This window comes from Podarcis tiliguerta (genome assembly GCF_965153285.1).
Source record: "Podarcis tiliguerta genome assembly, chromosome: 11".
NCBI lineage: Eukaryota > Metazoa > Chordata > Lepidosauria > Squamata > Lacertidae > Podarcis > Podarcis tiliguerta.
In genome coordinates, this window is record NC_139544.1 from 33,250,335 (window position 1) to 33,275,150 (window position 24,816).

Below are 24,816 nucleotides of genomic sequence, written 5' to 3' on the forward strand. Positions count from 1 at the left end.
CATTTTCCAGCAAGAAATAATAAGTGAATCTAGAATTCCACCCAAGTTTGAATTCCAACCCAACATTTTAACTTTAAAACTTACTTCCTTCCCAGCCCATAAATCAGTGATAAGGTGGCAAGTCTGGCTCCAACATGAAATCAGAAATAGAAAGTTTGACAAGGCAGTAAGATGAATTCCTAAAATACTTCAACAAAATGTTCTAGCCCACAACACATTTTTACCAGCTTCCTTGTTTGCATATTGTATCTTTGTTATTCAATGCTGGTATATCAAAAAACTCTTTTTCCAGTTTATGAAAGCTGGTCCCCTAAATCATTTTTTACATAGAATATGCAATTTTTCAGATGTGTAGTGAAAATATTGCAACATAAAGGGTTGTATTAAGCTAACTTTTATTCAGAACAGACCCGCTGAAATTCATAGACTTAAGTTAGCCATGTTTATTAATTTTAATGGGTTTGTTGCAAGTAAAAAATATTTGAACACAACCCAAAGTCTGTTAGATGTTCCTATAAAGGAGCGGAAGAAAAACTAGTCATGAACTGATACATTACCAATCTGAATCTATGAAATCTGGAAAACTAATGGCTTAATCTAGGGGTGGAAAACTTTAGGCCCAGAACTTGAATGTGGCTTTGTAGGTCCCTCTGTCTGGTCCTCACAATTCTCCCTAGGCTACACCCCTTCTCCCTAGGCTATTTGCCTCACCAGTCATATTCTGCAATTTCTTTAAATGCTTTTATCTGGCTCTATTATGCCCTTGCATAACTGGCATGTGGACCTCAGAAGGTTGTCCAATAGGAAATGTGGCCCCTGGGTTGAAAAAGGTTGCCTACCCTTTGCTTAGTTTTCAAGAAAACTCTGCCACTATCAAGAAGGATTAATAACCACATAAACTGAATTTGGAAATCATCACATACCTTTAGGATTAACAATTATTTGACTCATAATAATGTTTTTTGGCACATTACTAAATTATGATAAATATACAAGGGCGTTATCTTTCCACTAGCTATGTACTTTAAAATGTCTTCATTAATAACTGGCTTTCAGCTCATTGTCTTCTCTAGCGAACCATCAGCCACAGAATCAATTTACTGTAAAGTCAATGTAAAATCACACACAAAGGTTTTTTATCAGAAATTTTCCTTATTAATGGATCATACCCATATTTTTAAATGGAGAACTTAAAAGCAATTTGAGATCAAGTGAGTGAATGTTGAAACAAAACTCTCTCTCTCTCTTACTGACTCCTCTGTACTGTAACCACAGTCATCCCATTCAATATTTTCTGCTGACCTCTAACTTGAAACACAGAACAGCCTGTCTCTGGATTTAGAAATATTATGCTGCCAGTATTCACCGCTGGTTGCATTTGGAAGGGCTGGTGGCCTAATCCATGAAGAAACACATAAGTAACATATTTTTAATAACTGAATGTAAAAGTACTGTGGAGCAGGGTGAGGACTACTTGCCTTGTTAATGTCGTGAGAATGTTGAGAGCCATTTATACAATTGTTTCCAACCATAGAATGCTGGTACTTGCTTAAATCCACAGAGTGACTTCCATGAAGAGTCTCCGAATGAGTTCTTTTTCTTGGACGCTCCAAATTGAAAGAGAACTTTCGCAGTTTATCTAAGGTTTCTGAACATATTTGGGAACTGGTAGATTTGTTTGGCTCTCCTTTGTCAGCAAATATAAACAAACAAATAAACAAACAAAAGAGTTTCACCTCAAACTCAACATGCCCAAGGTCAAATTTCTTATTTTCCCTCCTAAGCTTTCTTCCCCACATAAGTTTTCCTTATCCAAGGACAGTGTTACCATCATGTTTAAAAGGCACACAGGATGGCATTGTCTATGGCTCCTCTCTCTCATTTGTTCTCCATATTCACTCTGAAGTCAAGTTGCATCACTTCTCCCTTTACAGCATTGCAAATACATGGTCCTTTATAACACTGCAAGAATATGGCCCTTCCTGCATTGGAGAAGGTTGGACTAGATGACCCTCTGGGTCCTTTCCAACTCTACAATTCTATGATTCTATTATTCCTCTGCCCCACTCAGGAAAGGCAATCAGCCCTCCGGTCACTCTGCACATGACATCACTCCTTATATATCTATGCTGGCTTTCTGTCTGCTCCCAGATCTAGCAAAAGCTTCTTGCCCTAACTTTCAATGTCCTCTGTGTTATCCTTTCTCTCACTCCTGCCTGTGATCTTTAGTTCTCTAGTTCCACCACCCTCCATCATCCAAGGTCCTCGGCTCAATACCCACTGCTTGGAACTGCCTGAGAACATCTATGTCGTCTTTTGTTCAAATACCTCATCAAAACCCACATAAGAATGTTACTAACCCAAAGCATGTGCAGGTGAAATCAGCTCATATTGCTTACATGCCTATGCCTCCCTTTACTTTACTTCCCTTTCCATTCTGCTTCCTCTAAGTCAAATTTCAGGTTGTAAGTTCTCTCGGGACAAGGACCTGTCCTCTTGTGCTATACATACTGATGGTACTATATTCGTTATTAGTAACTGAAATAACAATGCTTCTAATACAATATACTGTTGTTAATATTAATAAGTTATAAATACTAAATATAATGCATTATGGGTTTTATCAGCTAACTAAAGAGCCTGGCGTGCTTTGGTCCATGGGGTCACGAAGAGTCGGACACGACTAAATGACTAAACAACAAGAGTCTATCATAGCCACAATTTCCCCCCTTCACATCTATGCATAGGCAGGTCAGGAGAAGGCCTCAGACTCAGTACATGTAGCTTGGTGGTAGAAAACATGTTTCGCATGCATAAGGTTCCAGGTTCAATTCCCAGCATCTTTGGGTAAGGGCTGGGAAATTCTCCAGTCCGAAACCCTGGAAAGTAATGACCAATTAGAATAGAAAATAATGAGCAAGATGAACCAGTCATTGGACTGTGACAGACTGCTTCATATGTTCCTATTGTGGGGGATTTGCAGTAAACCTAACAATGCTAGTTAGCATGTGAATGGGTTAAGGATCAGAGTTCTAAATTACTAGAGCAGGCTCTGTATGCCCCCTTCTGCAAAGAGGGAGAAAGTGAGGCTTATTTCCTGTTCCCCTCCACTCTCCTTTTCTGCTTGGGATGGAGGCAGTCATGCTCTCCATCCCTCAGCTCTCTGCCTCAAATATGTATCTGAGGCTGTTCTTGCTGTAGCTTTACAACCTAGCAGTTTGAAAGCACGCTAAAAAAAGTGCAAGGAGATAGATACCGCTCCAGCGGAAAGGTAAATGGCGTTTCCGTGCACTGCTCTGGTTTCAGCGTTATGTTGTGCCAGAAGTGCCTTAGTCATGCTGGCCACATGACCCGGAAAAACTGTTTGCAGACAAACGCCGGCTCCCTCGGCCTGTAAAACAAGATGATCGCCACAACCCCAGAGTCGTCTGCAACTGGACTTAACTGTCAGGGGTCCTTTACCTTTAATTCTTGATTTTAATTATAACCAGCTACTTTACTGAAAACTTACCAGTGTTGAGAGTACTCACTCTATTGACCTCTTCTTTTCTTCTACTCTGCAGAAGTTTTGAACATTTGTCCGCATGTTCTTGGTTTCTAACAACTCTTCTCTTTTTCCCATCAGGTTCATGAGTCTGCAAAATGTTATTTCAAACAGTTTCAGTCTGTTTGGACTCTGGAATCAGTTTGAAGATAAGTAGAGAACAATCAAAGATTCAGAACAAACTATCATGAAGAGCTCTTTACTGTAATTATTTGAAATTAGACCCACTGAAATCAATGGGTGATATCCAACATTAGTCATACTCATGAAGGTCCACTGAAACTTGATTTCAATAGGTCTGAGTATGACTAATGTTGGATACAACCCAATGTATCTCTACAGTATGACTGGTGAAAGACCCACAAGTCTTTCCCACAAGTCAGAGATTTTAGTTTTCATTTAAAACAAAGTTTTTACCATCACTGCCTTTTTCCAAAAGATAGAATGCAGTCCAAAACTTTTAAAAGTTGAACATGCAAAGTTTATTAGCATGCAAGATTTAGCAGGCTGTATCTGACAGTCAGCTGCCAGGACATAACTGGCAGTCCTTTTGCCCTCACCCCCAAATGTCAGTAATTTAGACAAAAGCCTGGGCACAACCACACCCTAGGCCAACCCCAACCTCTCTCACCACCAAAGGAACACAAGTGAACAGCAAAGAACCTGCACAAGCAACGCTGACACCAAACCCTACATATAGTAAGTAAAATAGAAACATCGCCACCCGACCCCACCCTCACTCATCTTTCCCCCTCCACCTCTTTCCCCCTTTTCTTCCCAATGTCTCAACAAATGAAACTGACTTGTAAAAATGGTACATGGGGGGGGATATACGAGACACATTGCACACACTTTTGTAAATCAAGAAAATATTTAATAATAATAATAATAATAATAATAAAGCCTGGGCACAGTTATGAGAGACAGGGTGGTGCAACGGTTAGTATTGGATTAGGACCCGAGAGACCAAGGTTCAAATCCATACCCAGCAATGAAGCTCATTAGTTTATCAGCCTAACCTACCTCACAGGGTTGCTGTAAGAATAAAAGAGGATTCTTGAGCATCTTGGAAAAAAGGAGATATAAACTGTAGTAATAAAATCTCTCTGATAAGACCATAAGGCGAAATGAAAAGTTGGCTAAGTTTCGATGCAGTAACCACACAATCCATTATACCCTACACATTTAACTTTGGAGTGCAATGTGTGCCCCAGTATTTATTTACCAACTAAAATATGTTAATCATTAGATTTTTATCTTTCACTGTCATATAAAATGACAGAAATCAATGATACAGTATGAAAATCCAAACTAATTTTACCATACCACTAAAAAGCAAGAAAATTTTAGAATGGGACAGTCTATCCAGAGTGTGATTAGAAGTGAGCCTTAAACTCACATTTACTGCCTCTCACCAGAGGAATGTACTAAATGAACAGTAACATCTGCAGTCTTCCTGACAGATAGCAGTAAACTGAAGCTTCACTTTTATTGGTTTTATCAAAATATATCTTGCTGTTCCTCCTCAAAGAATGCCCAAGATGCCATAAGAAAATGAAATTAAATAAAATCATGCACAAAATACAATAATTAAAATGACAACTATAAAGACTACAGTACCTAAATATATCAATCCCCTTTCACAGGCCTGGAGAAATAAAAATGTCTTCAAATTCCACAAGGCTCATATAACAATAATTCCTACAGCATTTTATATTTGCAAAATGTGTTGCAATTTGTCATTCCTATCTTAAAAACACATTTACTTTAATTTAAACCTCACTTAATTCAACAAGAAAATATGCTTATGTTTGCAGTTTTTCTCATTTGTATTCATTCTCAAGAACCCTCTGAGACTGGTTACAAATAAGAGACCTGAAGTGCCAAAATCACATAAACCCAAGATAGCCAATGTGGTGACCTCTGGGTTATCTTGAAATACAGCTCACATCAACCTCAATCAGCAGGGTTAATGATCAGGGATTATTGGAATTGTGGTGCAGCAACATACTACTGATTCCAGATCAAGTAATACTGTTCTATTCTGCCTTGGTCAGACCACACCTGGAATACTGTGGTGTCCAGTTCTGGGCACCACAATTTAAGAACACTGACAAGCTGGAACATGTGCAGAGGCAGGTGACCAAGATAATCAAAGGTATGGAAACCAAGCCTTATGAGGGATAGTTGAGGGAGTTGGGTATGTTTAGCCTGGGAAAGAGGAGACTGAAAGGTTATATGATAGCCATCTTCAAATATCTAAAGGGCTGTGACATGGAAGATGGAGCAAGCTGCACTAGAGGGTAGCCTGCACTGCATTTTCTCCTGCACGGGAGGGTAGCCACTCCACAGACTCTCCTTCCTTGGAGTTTTTTAGGCACAGGTTAGATGGCCATCTACCATGGATGCTCTAGCTGAGATTCCTGCATTTCAGGGAGTTGGACTAGATGACCCTCTGGGTCCCTTCCAACTCTACAATTCTATGATTCTATCAACAGGGCACATTGGGTAATCCAGACTTAACAGTCACAGGGCTAACAAGTGTGATGTAAACCTACGCTCCCATCAGAACAAAAAGCTGGGTTCAAATCCCTGGGGCACTATCAAGTTCATTTGTCCAATCAAACATATACACAGCTTAATACACATAACTTATTAGCTACCAGAAAAAAGTATTTCTTCCTGTATGAGTTCCTTAATGGAACATAACAGCCCTGACTGATCAGATCAAAGTTACATTTAGCAGTGGTCAACTAGCTGTTTCTGCCAAGACCACAAACAGGGCTTGAAGGCACACTCCGTGTCTTTTGCTCCCTAGTACATATTCAGCAGCATACTGCTGGGGAGCCTGGAGGTTTCTTTTAACAATCGTGGCTAAAAGTATTCAATGCAACTGTTGAGTTTCTTTAATCCGTTTGCTGTCAACCAATAAATTTCATTGCATGCTCCCAACTAGCGACAGTTCCCCCATACAGAGCACAGAGGTGAGGGGATACAAAGTAATAAGAACAACACCAGCAGCTATTTATAGGGGGGGGGCATACAAAGAACAACACCAGCAGCTATTTATAGGGGGGGGGCATACAAAGAACAACACCAGCAGCTATTTATAGGGGGGGGCATACAAACTCAGCCTTCAACAGGTTGTCGAGGAAAACGATCAACTCTTTTCAAGACATTCAGTAAATTTCTTCTAGCTGCCCTCTGAGCAAGTCAAGCTGCATCAGCCTACAAGTCTATCCTCGCGTTTGGCTCGTCAGAGCACCCAAGGGCACGAATGCAGAGCACCCTAGAGAACCAAGCCCTGTTCAAAGAACAAGCCTGAGAGGGAACCCTAGTTCTTTGAAGTATGAAGAGGCCCCTGCTCGAACTGCGGCTGCCTGTACGGGGGCGAAGAAGGGGTCGCTTTTTCCTGCACCGCGAAATAGGATTGAAAGATTAGAAGGAGGGGAGGGGAACGTGCTTTGAGGAGGATTTACGTCAAGTCAGGCTCAGGCACCCAAACGCCGCCACCCGCTTCCCACCACAGTCAAGGCGCGCACCGTGTGCGAAGCAACCCCTGGAGCCGCCATACAGCCCTCGCTTCTCTCCTCCTCTTCAGCGGCGGCGGCAGCAGCAGCCGAGGGGGAAGCGGTTGCCCGGAGGGATCCCGCCGCCTGGAAGAACTTGCTTAGCACCGGCTGCCCGCGGGCCCCGCCGCTTGGGCCGGGCCTGCTTCGCCCCCGCGGCATCCCGGCCTCGAGACTGGGCACTTGCCCCTCAGCAGCCGTTCGGAGAGCCACGCGACCGGCCTCGCGCCGTTCCTCGGCCCCGCCCCTCTCACCGCGCTAAAAAAAGCCTATTGTGGAGATTACAGGAGGGGGCGGTAACCGTTGGATTTCGTCACAGGAGGGGGAAAGGTCGTTGTTTTATTTGAGTCGCGGAGCCTCGTGGGAGGAGGTGTGTCCGCCTTACGCATGCGTAAGGGGCGCAGAGCTTCACCACCCCGCCCCTTAGTTGGACTCGTGGGCTGTTTAATTCCAAAGTCTAACAGATACCGCTTCAATACCGAAGGCAGATTCAGCACAGGTACGGGAGGCATTATGGTTCTCTCATTAAATTCCATTGCTGCTGTATCCCTGAACATGGGCATCGGGAAGAATGGGGCTCTTCCTTGGCCCCCGCTCAGGTAAAAATGCTTGTTCGCTTATGTTTTTTTCCCGCGCTTAAAACGGAATACAAATCCCAGCATGCACTGCTGCCTTTACACGACGGGTGATTGTGCTGAGGACGAGCAAAGCAGGCTGGGAGTTGGTGTCTTTTCTGAAACTATATTATGCTAGTCAAAGGGGCAGTAATTGTAATCGTTTAATTATACATACCTTTTACATACTTATTCAGCCTCTCCTCGCTCCCACCCCCGGATATTTTTATGGCACCCTTCAGGACAGAAAACCCTTTCCAAGGCTGCCGGTGGAAATGCTATAAAAATCAGTGTTGAAAATAGAAAACATACCAAACGCCTAACAATATATAATTTTAAAAACTAAAGCAGCAGCATAGAACCAGCTCCGAACCAGGCCAGCAACCCATCAGAAATATAGCAGAAAACATAAGTGGCAACCGTCTGAGTATACAGCCCAACTTCATTAAAAATATATAGGGATAAAAACAAGTATTGGCATCACATAATACCTGTAAGCCTGGATTGGTACAAATTTTGCTTTAGTGAGCAATTTTAGGCTTTCTATGGAAATTTCTTTCCTTACGCACTCCCATCACATTCATTCTCATCGTTTATCAGGGAATCTTGATCCCAATGCCTTATAGAAACAGTAATGATGGCTCAACGGCATGCACAAATAAATAAACAAATAACCCAAATAGGGGTGTGTGAAATCAAACCAATCCACAGTTGTATGAGCTACAAAGTTAGGGTTTAACAAAAGAGCTGCTGAAGTCTGGAGGTCAGGAATAAAGATAGCTATTGCAAAGATGACATGATTACAACGTTGTTCATTTGTTTTTGAACAGGAATGAGTTTAAGTATTTTCAGAAAATGACAGTGACACCTACACAAGAAGGTAATGTTAGTTAACTTTCCATGGGTCCTGTTTTGTTTGTTTCAACCACGAGCTCTCATCTATATACTTTGGGAAATGAGTGACTTTGGTCCAGATTAATTTTTTATTCTGGTGAAAGGACCTTCAAATCTAAGCATATTTCAAAATTTTAAACAAATGAGGTTTGTGATCCTAATGCTAGTTATCATGCCATAAGTCTACAAGTTGCTGAGGAAGAGAGGTGTCGTGTGTCTTAGTCTATGGCAGTGCTTAGTGATGTGAGAATATTCTCCAGACAATATTCTCCACAAATTGTAAATTCTGTGTCATCTACACAGCTGCTTTAAATGTACACACCTCATTAATCAAGATTATTCTCCAAAAGATTATTCTCAAGAATTTAGCATCACTAGCAGTGCTATATGACTGCAGTCCTGGTTCAGTTGAAGTTGGTGACACAAACCTTCCATGGAAGATTGTAGACTAAGTCTGCATCCTAAACAGGTGATTTAATAATAGCAAATTTCTTTGGCAAGTTAGAGTGTTCATTTTGCACACGCATCTCTTGGTGGAGCCATAAAACAAACCTGTAATATATTTTAGCATTGTCGTTGTTGTTGCTATATTGGAAATCTGTGATGACTGGTTTGCATTAGGACTGGTAGGGTGAAAGGTAGGAAGACCAGCAGTACATGGATCCAGAGCCAATGACAGGCAGAGCCCACTAACTCTAATTTTGTCCCAATCCTCTTGCTGGGTTCTACAAGGCCTAAACTGAGACTAACTCTTGAATTATTTGCCGGTTAAAATCTGGAATGAAATATGTTGTCTTTTTTCTTCCATAACTCTTCTTATAACCTAGGTCCATTGACTTAAATGGTATTAATTCAAAGCATATTAATAGTAAAAATAAAAGGTTTAAATTGTCTCTGTTAACTCAGTTGGTTTGAGCATGGTGCTGATAATGCCAAGGTCGCAGGTTTGATCCCCATACAGGCCAGCTGCATATTCCTGCATTGCAGGGGGTTGGACTAGATGACCCTTCCAACTCTATAATTCTATGAATTCAACTGGTATTAAGTCAAATATTGTGGTGCTACTGCTTAAACATGGGACGCGGGTGGCGCTGTGGGTAAAACCTCAGTGCCTAGGACTTGCCGATCATATGGTCGGCGGTTCGAATCCCCGCGGCGGGGTGAGCTCCCGTCGTTCGGTCCCAGCTCCTGCCCACCTAGCAGTTCGAAAGCATGTCCAAGTGCAAGTAGATAAATAGGGACCGCTTTATAGCGGGAAGGTAAACAGCGTTTCCGTGTGCTGCGCTGGTGCTGGCTCGCCAGATGCAACTTCGTCACGCTGGCCACGTGACCCAGAAGTGTTTTCGGACGGCGCCGGCTCATGGCCTCTAGAGCGAGATGAGCACGCAACCCTAGAGTCGGACACGACTGGCCTGTACGGGCAGGGGTACCTTTACCTTTACTGCTTAAACAGATGTTGCATGGACATACCACCACCACTAGATGTCACTAGATAATAACATCAAGTATGTTCTTTATATTTTACAGGAAAACAAAATGTAGTGATAATGGGTAAAAGGACTTGGTTCTCCATTCCTGAGAAGAATCGCCCTTTAAAAGGCAGAATTAATATAGTACTCAGCAAGGAACTGGTGTAAGTACCCACTTTTTAAAAAAAATTGGAAGAGGATATAAAATCATTTACTGAACTTAACTGGCTCAGTGGGGTTACTTTTAAAGTGACATTTTAAAAGTTTCTGTGTTAGCAACAGTACCTTTTAAAACTAATCCCCTGTTCAGTGCTAAAAATGGCTATACTGTAGAAAGTGTTGACTTTTCTATGTTCTCTTTAAAACCTGGGAGCCTTGTCAGGACACATTTTCTGTTCTGCATCTTTAATTCCTGCATGGTTACTAGTATTTTGGCTCCAAATTTCCAATTTGTCCCAAATATAGTTTCTATTTTAGTTCCCACATTTACTCCACAGAGCTCAGGGTGATTAGAAATGGTTCTCCCCCACTTTTGCCCTGACAGCAACCCTATGAAGTCAGTTTGACTGAAGGATAGTGACTGTTCCAGGGTCACCCAGTGAGCTTGATAGCTAAGTGGGGACTTGAACCTTGATCTCCCTAGTCCTATTCCAACCACTACACCATGGTCAATGAAGCAGAAACATGGTAGAGATAAATGCTTGCAGTTCACAGCTGAGATTATTGCAATATTGTCATTTTTATACTTGGATGCATACATGCGCACACATACACACACATGAAACATGCATATATCTATAGACATAACTATTACATGATAGATATGCTGAGAAACAGCATGTGCATGCTTACGAAAATGTGATAGGAATACTCAAGGATGGATATATGCATGTATGTATGTGAACTGTAGCATATCGCCTGATTTCTAAAATTGTAGAAATATCTCAAGGACAACAAAAGCGAACTATCTCTGGTACAGCTAATACCGCTAATTTATTTTCATTTCCTGTATTATTTATTTATTGAATTTATATACCGCCCTATACCTGGGGGTCTCAGGGCGGTTCACAGAATCATGTCTTGTTCAAACTGTAGGCTTAACAGTTTATGAGGATGTCGTTTTACCTTCTCTCAGAAGTGGTTTTACACTGTAATTCTAATTGTATATCATCTGCAAAATTAAAGATCAAGTGATGGTTTTATAAAGGGGGGGTGTGCTTAAATATTAAGCAGTGACATTTGTTTGTTCTAGGAAAATTCCTGAAGGAGCCCATTACCTGGCCAAAAGTCTAGATCAGGCATTAGATCTTCTGGAATCACCAGAGTTGGCAAGTAAAATAGACATGATTTGGATAGTTGGAGGAACTTCAGTTTATAAGGTATGGGTCAAATGCAAGATTAATATTCTAAAATAATGTAATATTATAATCAAAGACGGACAATACCTACTTTTAGTGTGGCCTTTTCACATCCTGACAATTTTCAAATCATTGAAGTAGATGGCACGTTTAAAACAGTTTCCATAGTGGGCTTTTCTCCAAATGTAGCTGTACTTTTCCTTTAACAAAGTAACATTTATTTTAGAAAATTATTAATTCTGTTCAAAAGAATTGCAAAGTGATATACTAAACAGAAATTTGCTACAATATATTAATAATCAAGTATAAATCTAAAAAAAAATACATACTGTTCGACCAATAGTACTTACCCATCCATAGTGGCTGGTACAAAATGCCAGCCAGTCTCATTGTACAGCAGGGCAAGGTAAAAACTCACCCAGCCTCAGAATTCAGATAAATATAATCTCCTACCCCACCTCCCGCCTGGGGTGCACAGTCACTCCCTCCCCATCTGACACCAGTGGGAAGGGAGCAGTTAGTGCCATCCACCAAGAAACAATACAGTTTTTGCTTATTTATTTTAATGGTCTTTAGATGGGATTTTCCAGCAAGCCACATTAAAATAAATGCAGGCTAAACAAGTACAATCCTTTGTGAATTGTTAAAAAGAAGGGTGCACATTTTCACCACATTTTTTACCTTCCCAGTTTCTACTGATATTTTTTATATAAAATATATACATATGTTATCCTGGTTACTATAGTGAAGCTTTTTTTGTGCTTTTGGCCTCTCTAACATCCTAATATGGACATTTAGTGTTTTATTATTATGCATTTTAGTTTGTTTATTGTATAACATTCATTTTCAATGGATGTTGTGAACTGACTTGAAGAATTCTGAGAACCTGAAATACATTTTAAAATAACCTGCCTCCTACCGGAGTATAATTCCATTTAGAAGAAAACGCCAATTGAGAACTGAACAGTGAAAATGCATGCTTCACAAAGCTGCTTTTGTAGTGTTCCAAAAATGTATACTTCAGTTAATAATTTATATTCTTCATATCTAACCTAGTTAAGTGTTATGCCCTCTGCTTCACTTCCTGTTACTTAAAAGAGAGCAGTGCTATTCAGTGTTGCAACTCTCAGGCATTAATTGTTTGTTTTTTATTATTGTTCCCTGCGTCCTGTTTGGTGGGTTAACTTCATAGCCACAGGCTGTCTTGCCCAAGAGAGTATGCTACTCTGCTACTCAATGTAACATTTTTATGTAAATTCTGTCTATAACTTCAAGTTCTAGTAGTAATAAAGCCACTTCCTGATAGCCTGCAAGGAAAAAGTAAAGTGGTTCTAGAGAAAGCTTTATTTTTGAGCTGACATTATGGTTTTAATGAGATGGACTAAATTAACATGAACACCAATAAAAATTCAAAGTGTTTTAGTGCATTTATCAGAGATGTAGTATGCTGAATGATAAGAGTTTCTAAAAGACTACTATTATTTTATGAACAGGTGTGTGGGTAGAAAATTATCTATGGGTACTGAATATCTGCTTGTAATTGAAATGAATCATTTTATTTTATGTAATCCATTAGTTGCATGAATTTGCTTTTGAAAGCTTTGTTTTTGACATTACTGTACTCTGTTACATGTTTTAATGTAACAGCTTTTGCACCACAGCATTAGGCAAAGCCAGTGTTGGGGTCAGTGGGGTACAGAACTTTACCAATTAAAGGCTGAAGGAAAAGGGTAAAGGGACCCCTCACTGGTACGTCCAGTTGCAGATGACTCTGGGGTTGCGGCACTAATCTCGCTTTGCTTGGCCGAGGGAGCAAGCGTATAGCTTCCGGGTCATGTGGCCAGCATGACTAAGCCGCTTCTGGTGAACCAGAGCAGCGCACTGAAACGCCGTTTACCTTCCTGCTGGAGTGGTACCTATTAATCTACTTGCACTTTGACGTGCTTTTGAACTGCTAGGTTGGCAGGAGCAGGGACTGAGCAACTGGAGCTCACCCCATTACGGGGATTCGAACCACCAAGAAGGTAAGGTAAATGGTGTTTCCGTGCACTGCTCTGGTTTGCCAGAAGCGGCATAGTCATGCTGGCCACATGACCCGGAAGCTGTACGCCGGCTTCCTCGGCCAATAAAGCGAGATGAGCGCCGCAACCCCAGAGTCGGACATGACTGGACCTAATGGTCAGGGATCCCTTTACCTTATGGGTTCCAAGAGTGTTGCCTGGAGCATAATGAACTCTTTGGAACAAAACTTGGCATTACAGCTACATCACAGGAGGTGTGATAATGCGGATAATACAAAGTGCTATTCATTCTGCATGTCTTAATTCTTCTATTTTACTCAACAAGGTGGCAATATCAAAGAAGAGCACTAGCTAAGGATTTTCATAAGTGCTTCTATTTCATACCTACAGGGGGGGAAACAAATGCTGGATCCTCAATGCTGAATATGATTTGTCCTAGTCTTTCCTTTTTCCTGCTGCTTGTACTGTTCCTTCAAACAGACCACATAGGGCCAAACTATTCATGTGATGCTAAGTATGTCATTAGAAGGCCCTTCAAAGTGCATTAAAAAACAACAGCAGGCATGGGAGTTCGATTTTCATTGCACTGCAACATGAAAAGAGGTTTAACCCTTTCTATTTTCCAGCAATCCTTCTGAAATACACACTCAATATTAATCTGAGCAGGGGGAAGGTTGTTCTCATTACTGTTGATGGGAGGCTTTTTCTGAAGCTAATAGCAATGCTTTGGAGTTGCTATTTTTGTCAGGACTGTGCAGGGAAATAAACCTCCCCTCCTTGGATACCGTGGTCCTAATAAAACTGGGAACTGTGTTGTTTGTTGAAACATATTGATGTACAGTGGTATCTCTGGTTACGAACAGGATCCGTTCTGGAGGCCTGGCCGTATCCCGAAAATTTCGTAACCGGAGGATCGCTTCTGCGCACGCACGAGCGGCAAACCCACTTCTGGGTTTGCCGCGTTCGCAACCCGAAGATTACGTTACCCGAAGATAATTCTTAGTGATACTGTAATTCTTCGTGATACATTGAGGATCACACATAGTTTGCCCCTTAGAGAGGAACTGGTATAGTGTAGCATGAAGTTTCATATACAACAGTCTACTGGTATATGGGCTAAGAACATGGTAGAGTCAATACTAGTAGTGCAAACTTGCAAGATCAGAGTTACAGACCATGACTGAAATATGATACCTGTGTGCTACCTGTTGTAGCTGAGTTGGGAATGTGCTCTCACCCTCATGTGTTTGCAGGCTTCCCAAAGGCATCTGGTTGGCTACTGTGAAAACAGGGTGCGGCACTAGCAGGGCTCATTTTCTGTTTGTTCTGGTAACAACTGTAATCCACCTCACTGATAAATTTTATATAGCCACTACAGATTTTATACAGACGAGCAAATGGCACTGAGTTAAATGTGCCAGTTGTTTGGTAGATTTAAATATATTTTCTGAGCCATGATTCATAAACAGTTTTCAGTGGCAAACAATGTGCTAGTCGAGGCTGTTTTATACACGAATGGACAGTGTCACCTGAATGGTTTTTGATTAAAGCATTGTGTAAAGAATTACTCATTTGGCAAAAGGACAGGAGGGGATGTTAAGCTTATCAGTCACTGAACAATGGAAAATGAAAGCCCTTTGCTGTACACTCTCATAAAATACTTTGCTCCATATTTAATGTCAGAGTGTTTAAAAGAACATATTTTATTCTGTTGTATTTAGCATGGCTTCCAGCTTTTTCCAATTACTTTCCTTGCATTAATTAAGAACCATTTATTTGCACTTTATTACTGTAGCAAATATCTGTTTAAAAGATAAACTGTCTCTTTAATAGAGTACTTCCCAACAAAAGCAGTCAGCATACTCACTGATTTGCTAAAAATGCTACTCTGTAAGCTTCACATTGAATAGATGCCCAGAGCCAGAATGTCGGGGGAGTGAGAGTACGACATAGTATGTTGTACAAAACAGCAAAGATCTAAATATAGGTAGTCCAATATGTTTTGTATGATTTCATTTATGAAATCATTTTAATAATAAAAGTTTGATTTTAATAAAATAAATGCCAAGTACTTATCAGTAATACCATGTACCGGAACTCTGGGGGAAGTAGCTTTATATATTATTACTGGGTAATTTGGTAGACCAATACTTGGATGTTTTTCCTTTTTTCTGTAGGCTAAAAAATTACCAATACTTGTGTGTGAGAGAGAGAAAAATACAGGAAAGAAGTCTGGTATGTCCTTGACCCTAACAGCCCATACCTCACTCTTGAGGGTTATTGCAATAGTTTAATAAGTCCTTTTCCCCCCTAAAAGGATTCATTAAAAAGTTTGTTTAAGATGCTGTGATGCTGGTGCATGCACACGCACACATTGTGCTAGGACAGTAAGTGAATCTACATTGGGGAAGTAGACAAACCCTTGGAACAAGGCAAGCAGGAGGAAGCGCACCTTTCACTTCTTGTTTGCCAGTCATTCTGAGACTGGAACATTCCTATTTACTCAGGTTTACTTGAGAGGGTTTGTGTGATGAAGACCTTTGAAATTAATTAACATGAGTAAGTTAGGTCCACTTAATTCAATAGGTCTACTCTGAGTAAAATGTAGTTGAGTACCACCCTGAGTCTGCCTTTAAAAGATTGTTTTATTGCATGCACTCCACTTCTGCGTTCACATTAACATAAAAGGCTATGCTCTATGTCACCCCTACCAACAGAAGCTCAGCTGGTGGGTCATAGCACCTCAACTTTGGATGCCTTTTCTAAAGAGGTCCACCATGCTCCATCATTACCTGTTTTTTAAGCCAATTGTTGAAAAAAAAGGCTGTTCTAGGGTCTCTTCAGCTATACGAAAATTTCGATGCAATACAAACTTATGCATGCTTACTCAAAAGTAAGTCTCACTGTGCTCATTGGGGTTTATTTTACTATAGTAAGCATGTTTTGAATTGAAGTTATGATAATCATTTATTGAATTGTTAGTTTGCATTTTTGTTTAACTTTTATTTTTGAGACTAGTTGCTTTGAGGGCCATTGGTAGAGATGTGTAGTAACCAAAAGATTTGGCTTAGACTCCAGTTTGGTGCTTTGGAAACATACAGATTTGGTTCAGACTGCTTCAGAGCCTGCCCAGTTCACCTCTGATATGAATCCAAATCCCAATTTGGGGAAAACAAAGTTGTGTGCCTCCCTAGTGCTTATAGTGGAGAAAACAACAAACGGCTATAGCTTTTCTTTTTGACAAAACTGAATGAAATTAGCAGGCATAGCAGGCTCTTTTGGGTCTCAGCTCCTGCCAACCTAGCAGTTCAAAAGCATGCCAGTGCAAGTAGATAAATAGGTACTGCTGCAGCAGGAAGGTAAATGGCGTTTCCGTGCACTCCTGTTTCCATCACGGTGTTCCATTGTGCCAGAAGTGGTTTAGTTATGCTGGCCACATGACTCAGAAAGCTGTCTCTGGACAAAAGCTGGCTCCCTCAGCCTGAAAAGCAAGATGAGCGCTGCAACCTCATAGTTGCCTTTGACTGGGCTTAACCGTCCAAGGGTCCTTTACCTTTATACAGTACTGCTCTGCTTAATTGAGTGTGCTAATCTACACTATGCTTGCAGGCAATTGCCAGTTCAGTAGTGCTGATGATGGAGGCTGCTGCATGAACACTGAGGGCAGAATGGTTCTAGTATCATGGAAACATCACAAATGGTGGCAGTGCAGCCACATCAGGACTGTAGTACATGATCTGACACTTTCTGGAAGCAGTGCCATGCAGGAGATGTTCAGGCCTTTAAAATAATACACAGATCTAATACAGAAAACAAATGTGAAATTATTTATCCAAAATTAGCAATCAACTCTTATTCATATAAGAGAAACATGCTGATTTGACATCTCCTTGGAAAATTATAAAATGGGGGACGGGTGGAAGAAAGGTTAGCGCATGACTCATTGATGGAGTCAGAAGTCACTTAAATCCCAGTCTTCTGTATTTTAAGTGCCTTTTTAGAAGTGCTTGCTAAGATTGAAGTGGGAGGATTTGAACTTCTGCTCTGAATAAGAGGTGTGGGGGTGGGGACTTGGTTGAAAGAAATGTAGCAACGTCTTAACTATATTAGAGTTGATGCCAACTGACAATGTGACTTTAAAAAACTAACATTTATAAGATGCAGTGGAATCTATTTCCTTCCTTTTGTGTACAAGAACTGTGTGAGATTAGTAGCTGAACGTTGCCCACTGTCCTATGTCAGTAGATGTAAGTATGTGGGATTCACTGTGAGGTTTTCTCTTTCTCCCCTTATTTTGTTAAGCTGCAAGTGCTTAGCAAGGGAAGATTTGGCACTGCAAGAATGGAAGGATTAATTCAAGAGCTAATCCTTAGTGGTTTCTTAGTATTTCCTTTTCCTTGAAATTTGTTTTATATAATCAGCAGAATGAATCCTCTCTGAAAACTCTGCAGTATGTATACAGAGGATTCTAAAGCAAACACTAGTATTAGATTCCATATGAAACTTTTTTTTTAGCAGGATACAATGCAGTTTGGAAGTTACTTTCCACATGTGGCAGCAACTTCATTGCTTAATTTGCAAGAAATTTCTCCTTTCCCAAAATGGTGGACTTTTTGTTGCAGAATTTACACAGAAATAGAAGTACCGGTACATATGCCCAAGGTGGGTAGGGGAAGACATAAAAGTGAACAAAGTAAACTAATGTGAAATTTACTTTTGTAAATTTGAAAAACTCACTCATAACCTTTGTACCTTCCACCCAACCAAAAAGCATTATCAGAATTCAAGGGCACATTGTAGCCTGGCAAAAACACATGGGCTGTGAAACAGGGCCAGTGAAGGGTGTGTCCTGGTGAGAGTTTTGAAGGCCAGCTGGAGAAGCCTGGAGGCCCCCGGCCGAAAGATTCCCCATCAGTGATGTAGCCCCAAGTACTTTAAAATCTGTTTCTGGTTTTGATCATGCCTTTGTATTGATTTGGTCTTAGTGGTGGATACATTGCAAATGTTGGTAGCAGGCAATGGAGACAGAGAGGATTGCAATCAATGGATAGTATAATTTTATTCCTGTGCACTCCTTATAAAGAAATGAAATAAAAAATTGGCTTTTCTTGGTCATTAAATGCTGAAAGAATTCTATCTCGCTGATGCGTTCTCCTTTTTACCTGAAAGTATTCAAACTAAACCAGTTGCTTTATAAATTTGTGGCCTCAGCAACTGCTGACTTAAATTGTTGGATTAGATCTGCATGAACAGACGTTTGTCAAAGCAACAGTTACCAACTCAATGTTAAGTGAATCATCTTTAGAAGATTAAGTGTTCTGTGGGAGAAAAGTGGAAAGAGAATTTGAAATCTTTTTGTTGGTAACCATATAGCTGTAGCTGGTTGTGTACTTTTCATAAGCAGGCCTGGGGGCGGTTTCCTGCATCTGTAAATTAAAGAAAGAGGCTACACTTATCAGAACGCACAATATTTCAAAACTGATTGCTTCTCCTTATGGGTCCTTTAAAAAAAATATCGAACGGCTGCCACATTCCAGGCTAAATTAATACAGTTGTGCATGGCTGTGTTCAGATGTCACTCTAAACTATGATTTGGCATAACCTAACCTCCTCCCACACACTCAGTCCTCCCTTCTCCTCTCAGATGTCTGAGAGGAGGAATTTAGAAGCTTTTGCATCAACTTTAGGTTGACCACTGTTTATTGTCTTATGTGGAATTGTGGTTAATCTTAAGTATGCTTAGGTTTAATAAGCCAACTTCAGAAACCATGTTTTAAACATGGCTTATTTGAAACTAACCACAATTAAGATTTACTTAATTTAGAAGGCACAACAAGCTATGGATAATCAAAGCAGAAGGAGAATATATCAAACTTCTCTTCCTGAGTGTTCAGGTGGAAAGTAGGTGGAGTGCAGGAGCCCAGGAAAAGGCTATATTCATTCATGTCTTGCTAAACTATAGTTCAGCATGAAGTCCAAATGCAGCCAATATACCGTATTTTTCGTCCCATAGGACGCACCGGCCCATAGGACACACCTAGTTTTTTTGGGGGGGAAATAAAGGAATCCCCCCCCTTTATTTCCCCCCCAAAACCAGGTTGGGGAATCCAAACCAGGTCGGGGAACAACGGGATGGTGGCGCTCCGCCTTCCTGCTGTCCCCCGAGCTTGTGGGGCTGCCCGATGTCTGCCGGAAGCGCGGGGCACTCTGCTTCAGCGCGCCCCGCGCTCCGTGCAGCAGGCTGCTATCCGCAGCCTAGGGAGCCCTGGGGACTCCTGCAGGGCTCCTTGGGCTGCGGATGTCTGCCTGAAGTGCGGGGTGCTCTGCTTCAGCGCGCCCCGCGCTCCGTGCAGCAGGCTGCTATCCGCAGCCTAGGGAGCCCTGGGGAACTCCTGCAGGGCTCCTTGGGCTGCGGATGTCTGCCCGAAGTGCGGGGTGCTCTGCTTCAGCGCGCCCCGCGCTCCGTGCAGCAGGCTGATATCCGCAGCCTAGGGAGCCCTGTGGGAACTCCCGCAGGGCTCCCTAGGCTGCGGATGTCTGCCCGAAGCGTGGGGCGCGCTGAAGCAGAGCCCTGCGGGAACTCCCACGGGCTCCCCAGGCTTGCTGATAGCTTCCTGAAGCCTGGAGAGCGAGAGGGGTCGGTGCGCACCGACCCCTCTCACTCTCCAAGCTTCAGCGAAAGCCTGCATTCGCCACATAGGACGCACACAGATTTCCCCTTCATTTTTGGAGGGGAAAAAGTGTGTCCTATAGGGTGAAAAATACAGTATTGTATTTTTTATTTTATTTTAAAAGCTTGGCCTCAAAAAAATTTTGATGCCCACATAAATCTTTTTATCTTCTTGGGTCAAATTATCTTTGTGTGACATACATTTCTATAGATGTGTTTATGAGGAATGGTTTTGGATTTGATTGCAAGTTGTCTGCTACTTCATATCTGCTTTATATCTGTGGTCTGGAAATAAACAACAGGAGTGGTTGTGATAATCTTCCTGCCCTGCAGTTATTGTATTCACAGGGATTCTTGTGGTGTCCTTTCAAGTGGATAATGTTCTGACTTTTGTTTTCAGACCTAATTTCTATGTTAACATGATGTAAAGGAAAACCACAAGTGGGTTCAGTTCTTTTTTTAAAAAAATCCAGCAGAGGACACAGAAACACGACCATAATTACCACAGTCATCAATGAGAGGAGGAGACCATTGAAAATAATGCCCTGTGTGAGCGGGGGGGGGGGGGCATCCTTGTAAGAGGCAGGCTACAGGGCACTGTATGTTAAGTGTTGGGCAACTCTTGGCATTAACTATATGAATGGGTCGAGGATCTGAGGAAATATTCTGCTGCTCCCATGTTTAACAGAATTGATTTTTTGTATAGCTACACTGTGATATTTATGTATTATACACTATTGCTGCCATTTTTAGGACTTTGCTAACGTAATTTACTCTTTGCATCTTTGCACTCTGCAACTGTTTTGAGCTTTTGACTTTATTGTATGTCGAGACCCTGTAACCACCCCCTCAAAGATGAATGAAAAACACCAGGACAGGATATTTGGTTAATGTTATTGAGCAAATTTTGGCCACAACTTTATTGGTTACAGAATTTGAGCAGTATTGGCTTAGGCATTGAATAGACCCGACTATATCTGACTCCTGCCTGCTGCACAGGGAGTCCAGTAAGGGTAAACCACCTTTGTATTTGTTAAAATTGTTTAATATGTCAGTGTCACTGCTGTGTGGCTCCATTTATTATTTTTGTAGTTTCTGTTTTTGATGTGCTGCAAATCATTTTAGGTGCAGTTTTTTGTGGAGAATAGGGTTGCAAATTAAACAATAGTAACTCGTTGTGACCATGTGATGTCCTTTGAGAATCTGTCTGCTCCTTTTGGTTTCCCAAAACTGCAATATTTCTAAAGATGTTTACAGTTTTCAGTAAATGTCTTACTGTCTAGGGTTGCCATATGTCTGGGATTTCCTGGACATGTCCTTTTGAGGGGGGCCAGAGCACCCATCCAGGCAGATTTCTGCATTTTTCATGGATTGTCTGGGTTTGGGGGTTTAATTTATTTTTATTTTTATTTTTATTATTATTATTAGTAGTAGTAGTAGTAGTAGTAGTGGGGCACACACATACTCAGAAGACTCTGTGCCCTGGAACAGGAAGCACTGCATCAGGCGGCCTTCCATGGCCTTCCCAGGGCCATGCTAAGCCCTGAATTGCTCCCAGTGGCCAGCAGGCCTTGCACAGAGCTGCAGGATGGGGGGGGGGGTTGTTCTTCAGAATATGGTAGCCCTATTATGATACAATACAATATCTTTATTGTCATTGTCCCATACAGAACAATGAAATTGAAAAATCTACATAAGACATTCAAAAACCCCTAAAAAGTCTGAAACCCCATTTTAAAATACAATATAGTCCTATAGAGACTCCTTATACTGTGTTTAAAACCAATTTACTGTCTGTAAATTGATTGATGATATATTATTAAAATTGCCTGTAAAAATTTTAAGTTCCTGCCCAGTATTGGCTAATTAAGAAAACACATATTCATTTATTTTATCTGGCTTTTTAAGGCAGCAATGGACAAGCCAGTTCATCAACGATTGTTTGTGACAAGAATCCTGCATTACTTTGAAAGTGATACATTCTTTCCAGAAATTGATTTGGAAAAATACAGGCTTCTACCTAGGTAAGTATTTTATGAACAGTAATCTCTCATTTTCATCTGAAGCTTTACTATTAGTGGCATAACAAAATATTTCCCAAGTTAATTTATGCTAATGCAAAACCTGAAAAGAAATATTAGAACCAACAATATGTGAAGGACAAAATAATCTCTTCATGTTTCTTCCAGCTTAGTCAAATATGTAATTATTCTTTTTATCAAACTACAAGCAATGCTTTCTCTCTACATAGTTTCCCAGGTGTCCCTGCTGATATTCAAGAAGAGAATGGCATTCAGTACAAATTTGAAGTGTATGAAAAGAGCATCTAAACTTCACCTGATGTGACAACTCTTTGCTCAAAACAAGCTTCTTAATTTAATCCATTTTGGCAGAATAAACGCTCCCCTCCCTCATGTGCTCTCCATGTTGCTTCCCCCTGACAACTGCAGATGCTGAGAATCAGACAGAGGGAGCACCAGGCTCTCCTTTGCCCTCCCAGAGACCAAAATTACATGGGAGTAAGCTCCACTGAAATAAATGTCTTTTTTGTGTAGTATTCATCTCTGGCTCACTCTCTTCAGACTAATGCAAGTTCTGTTGGTGGAGAGGCTTCCTCACAAGAAGCACAATACAGTGTAGAAACTACAATGAGTATGTGTAGTGTAGAAACTCTTGTGTATGTGAGACTTACATAAGTCCACTGAAAAATGCATTCCATGTTCATGGCTGACAGAATAAATCATGGGTTTGTTTTTGTTATTGTTTCATAAATAAAAAGGTGTATTTTGAATTTCATCTTGTATGAATACTCTCTTGAACTACAACTCCCATCAGCCCCCAACCAGCTACTGGTCAATGCATAAGTTTTAGTTTCCAGCCATTAACTCACATTAAATTTCAATTTTCTGGCAACAGCTCAAACTTTAGGTCTCATCAATTTCATGCTTAAAATTGAAGTGGAGTTTTTTTTCCTGCTGTTGATAGTTTTTTTTTATGAAAACCAAGAAAAAATTAAGTTGCTAGGCAGCAGTCACTTTGCTTATGAATCACTGCCTGGAGTAATTACCAGTGCTAAGAAGTTACTATAATCTCCATTAAGAAATTTTAAAAGTGAGTAATTTACCATCAATTGTGTTGGTCAGTCTCGCCACAGAATCCTACAGAATAGGGGGGAAATGACAATTAGTGAAATTGTCTTAAACATTCTCTGGATAATACTATCTGATACATAGTCTTTCCCCCCTTCAGCTGCTCAAACAGAACACTGTTGTCAAATTATTTTCCATAACACGTTTTTACTTCTCCACCCTGGTACCATCTTCCATTTAGTGCTCTTTTTGTAATTTTAGAGCAAGCCTTTGTTCAGTTTGCTGCTGAGCTTATATCAACATGTAAAAGTGTGTGTGTGTGTGTGTGTGTGTGTGTGTGTGTGTATAAAATCCCAAGTTGTACAAAATGTGTTTTGTTACACTCAGCTATAACATCCCAATTTACTTCAGAGTCCAAAGGTGGTGAGGCAGACCATCTACCTTTCCACCCTAATTGAGGCAGATTTTACTGCCAGTACTGGGGATCCAAAATACCTGAAGCAGTGGTGGCTTGGATGGTCTCCCAAATGCCAAGAACCCCTCCCCCCCAAAAACCTCCTCCTTTTCCTTTTCCCTTTCAAAGTGCTGTCTCCACCCATTTCTGGCTAGCTGTACTCACAACCAATCAAGCTGAAGCTCTTGCTTAGCATACTGAGAATTTTGCCTGTATTGTTCCATCAAACTCTGATTTATCTGGGCCATCTGTCACAGAAGCACCTGATTTTTAAAAAATAAAAATCATCTATGGCTTTAAAAATAAATTATTATACTAAATGGAGTTAAACCCTTTTTATTTTTCTGGGGTTCAAAAATGACTTATGAACTTACGTTCATCAATGTAATTTAAGTCCTGGGGTAAAAATGCCTAAATTGGATTTCAGTACTGATCTTAATATGTCACTGTGTGTTACTGTTTTGAAGTATTAAGAACGTCAGATGTGTAACTGCATTGAGATTATTTGTGACAAAGGGTGACATAGAAATGTATTGAATAAATAAAGTAAATAAATGCATTTTGCCTGAGAGTAAAAACAAAGTTTTGCCTTTGGTGTTCATCTCTGCCAACTAAGAAGTTGTAGAAGCCATTGATTCACTGCTGCTCCACTGTCACTCTTTTCCTTGGATCTTGGGGTCTCAAATTTCACTGGCACCCTGTGCAACACTAAAATCCAGTGCCCCTCTGCCTATGGTGCTCCATTCTGATTTAGTTGTGGCAGCCCCCAAATCTGCCTCTGTACCTGGTGAGCTACACAGCGGGTTTGATCATCTCATGGATGAGCCTGGCCTCTCTCATTGTTCTGTATACATCACATTGAATAATAATGCCTATAGGCCTGAAGCTATTTCAAAACTAGTAACCCGTAGCTTTCTAAAGTACATGCCATAGCAATGTAAGGAATGTATGCACAATCCCTATTACCATTTCCTCTAAGACTCCAGCTACACCACACAAAGAGCATGAACTGGCTAATTTCACACTAGTTCAAAAGTTGGCGTTATGGCACAATGAATTGTTTCACCTCCTGTACATTGTTCAAGAATGGTGGGCTGCTTTTAGGAACAGGAATATATTTTATAGGGACCTAAT

General features: G+C 40.8%; 2 protein-coding genes across 3 annotated transcripts in view; one reads left to right on the forward strand and one right to left on the reverse strand.

The window, feature by feature from the left end:
• MSH3 (mutS homolog 3) overlaps positions 1-7,398 on the reverse strand; it is a 53,789-nt gene extending 46,391 nt beyond the window's left edge. The window contains exons 1-4 of one of the 2 annotated variants that reach the window (XM_083403707.1): positions 7,087-7,398; positions 4,568-4,609; positions 3,512-3,635; positions 1,479-1,687 (exon numbers count right to left, since the gene is read on the reverse strand). In XM_083403707.1, the coding sequence (XP_083259833.1) occupies positions 1,479-1,687; positions 3,512-3,635; positions 4,568-4,609; positions 7,087-7,275 (564 nt within the window). In that variant the 5' untranslated portion in view covers positions 7,276-7,398. Of the gene's footprint in view, positions 1-1,474; positions 1,688-3,511; positions 3,636-4,567; positions 4,610-7,086 lie in introns of both variants that reach the window. The other variant, XM_083403708.1, reaches the window with a different exon arrangement.
• Positions 7,399-7,485: 87 nt separating this feature from the next.
• DHFR (dihydrofolate reductase) lies at positions 7,486-22,935 on the forward strand. Its single transcript, XM_083404374.1, has 6 exons — positions 7,486-7,712; positions 8,558-8,607; positions 10,149-10,254; positions 11,343-11,469; positions 22,048-22,163; positions 22,391-22,935. The coding sequence occupies exons 1-6, from the start codon at positions 7,501-7,503 to the stop codon at positions 22,467-22,469; spliced, it is 690 nt and encodes a 229-aa protein (XP_083260500.1). The 5' UTR covers positions 7,486-7,500; the 3' UTR covers positions 22,470-22,935.
• Positions 22,936-24,816: the final 1,881 nt, after the last annotated feature.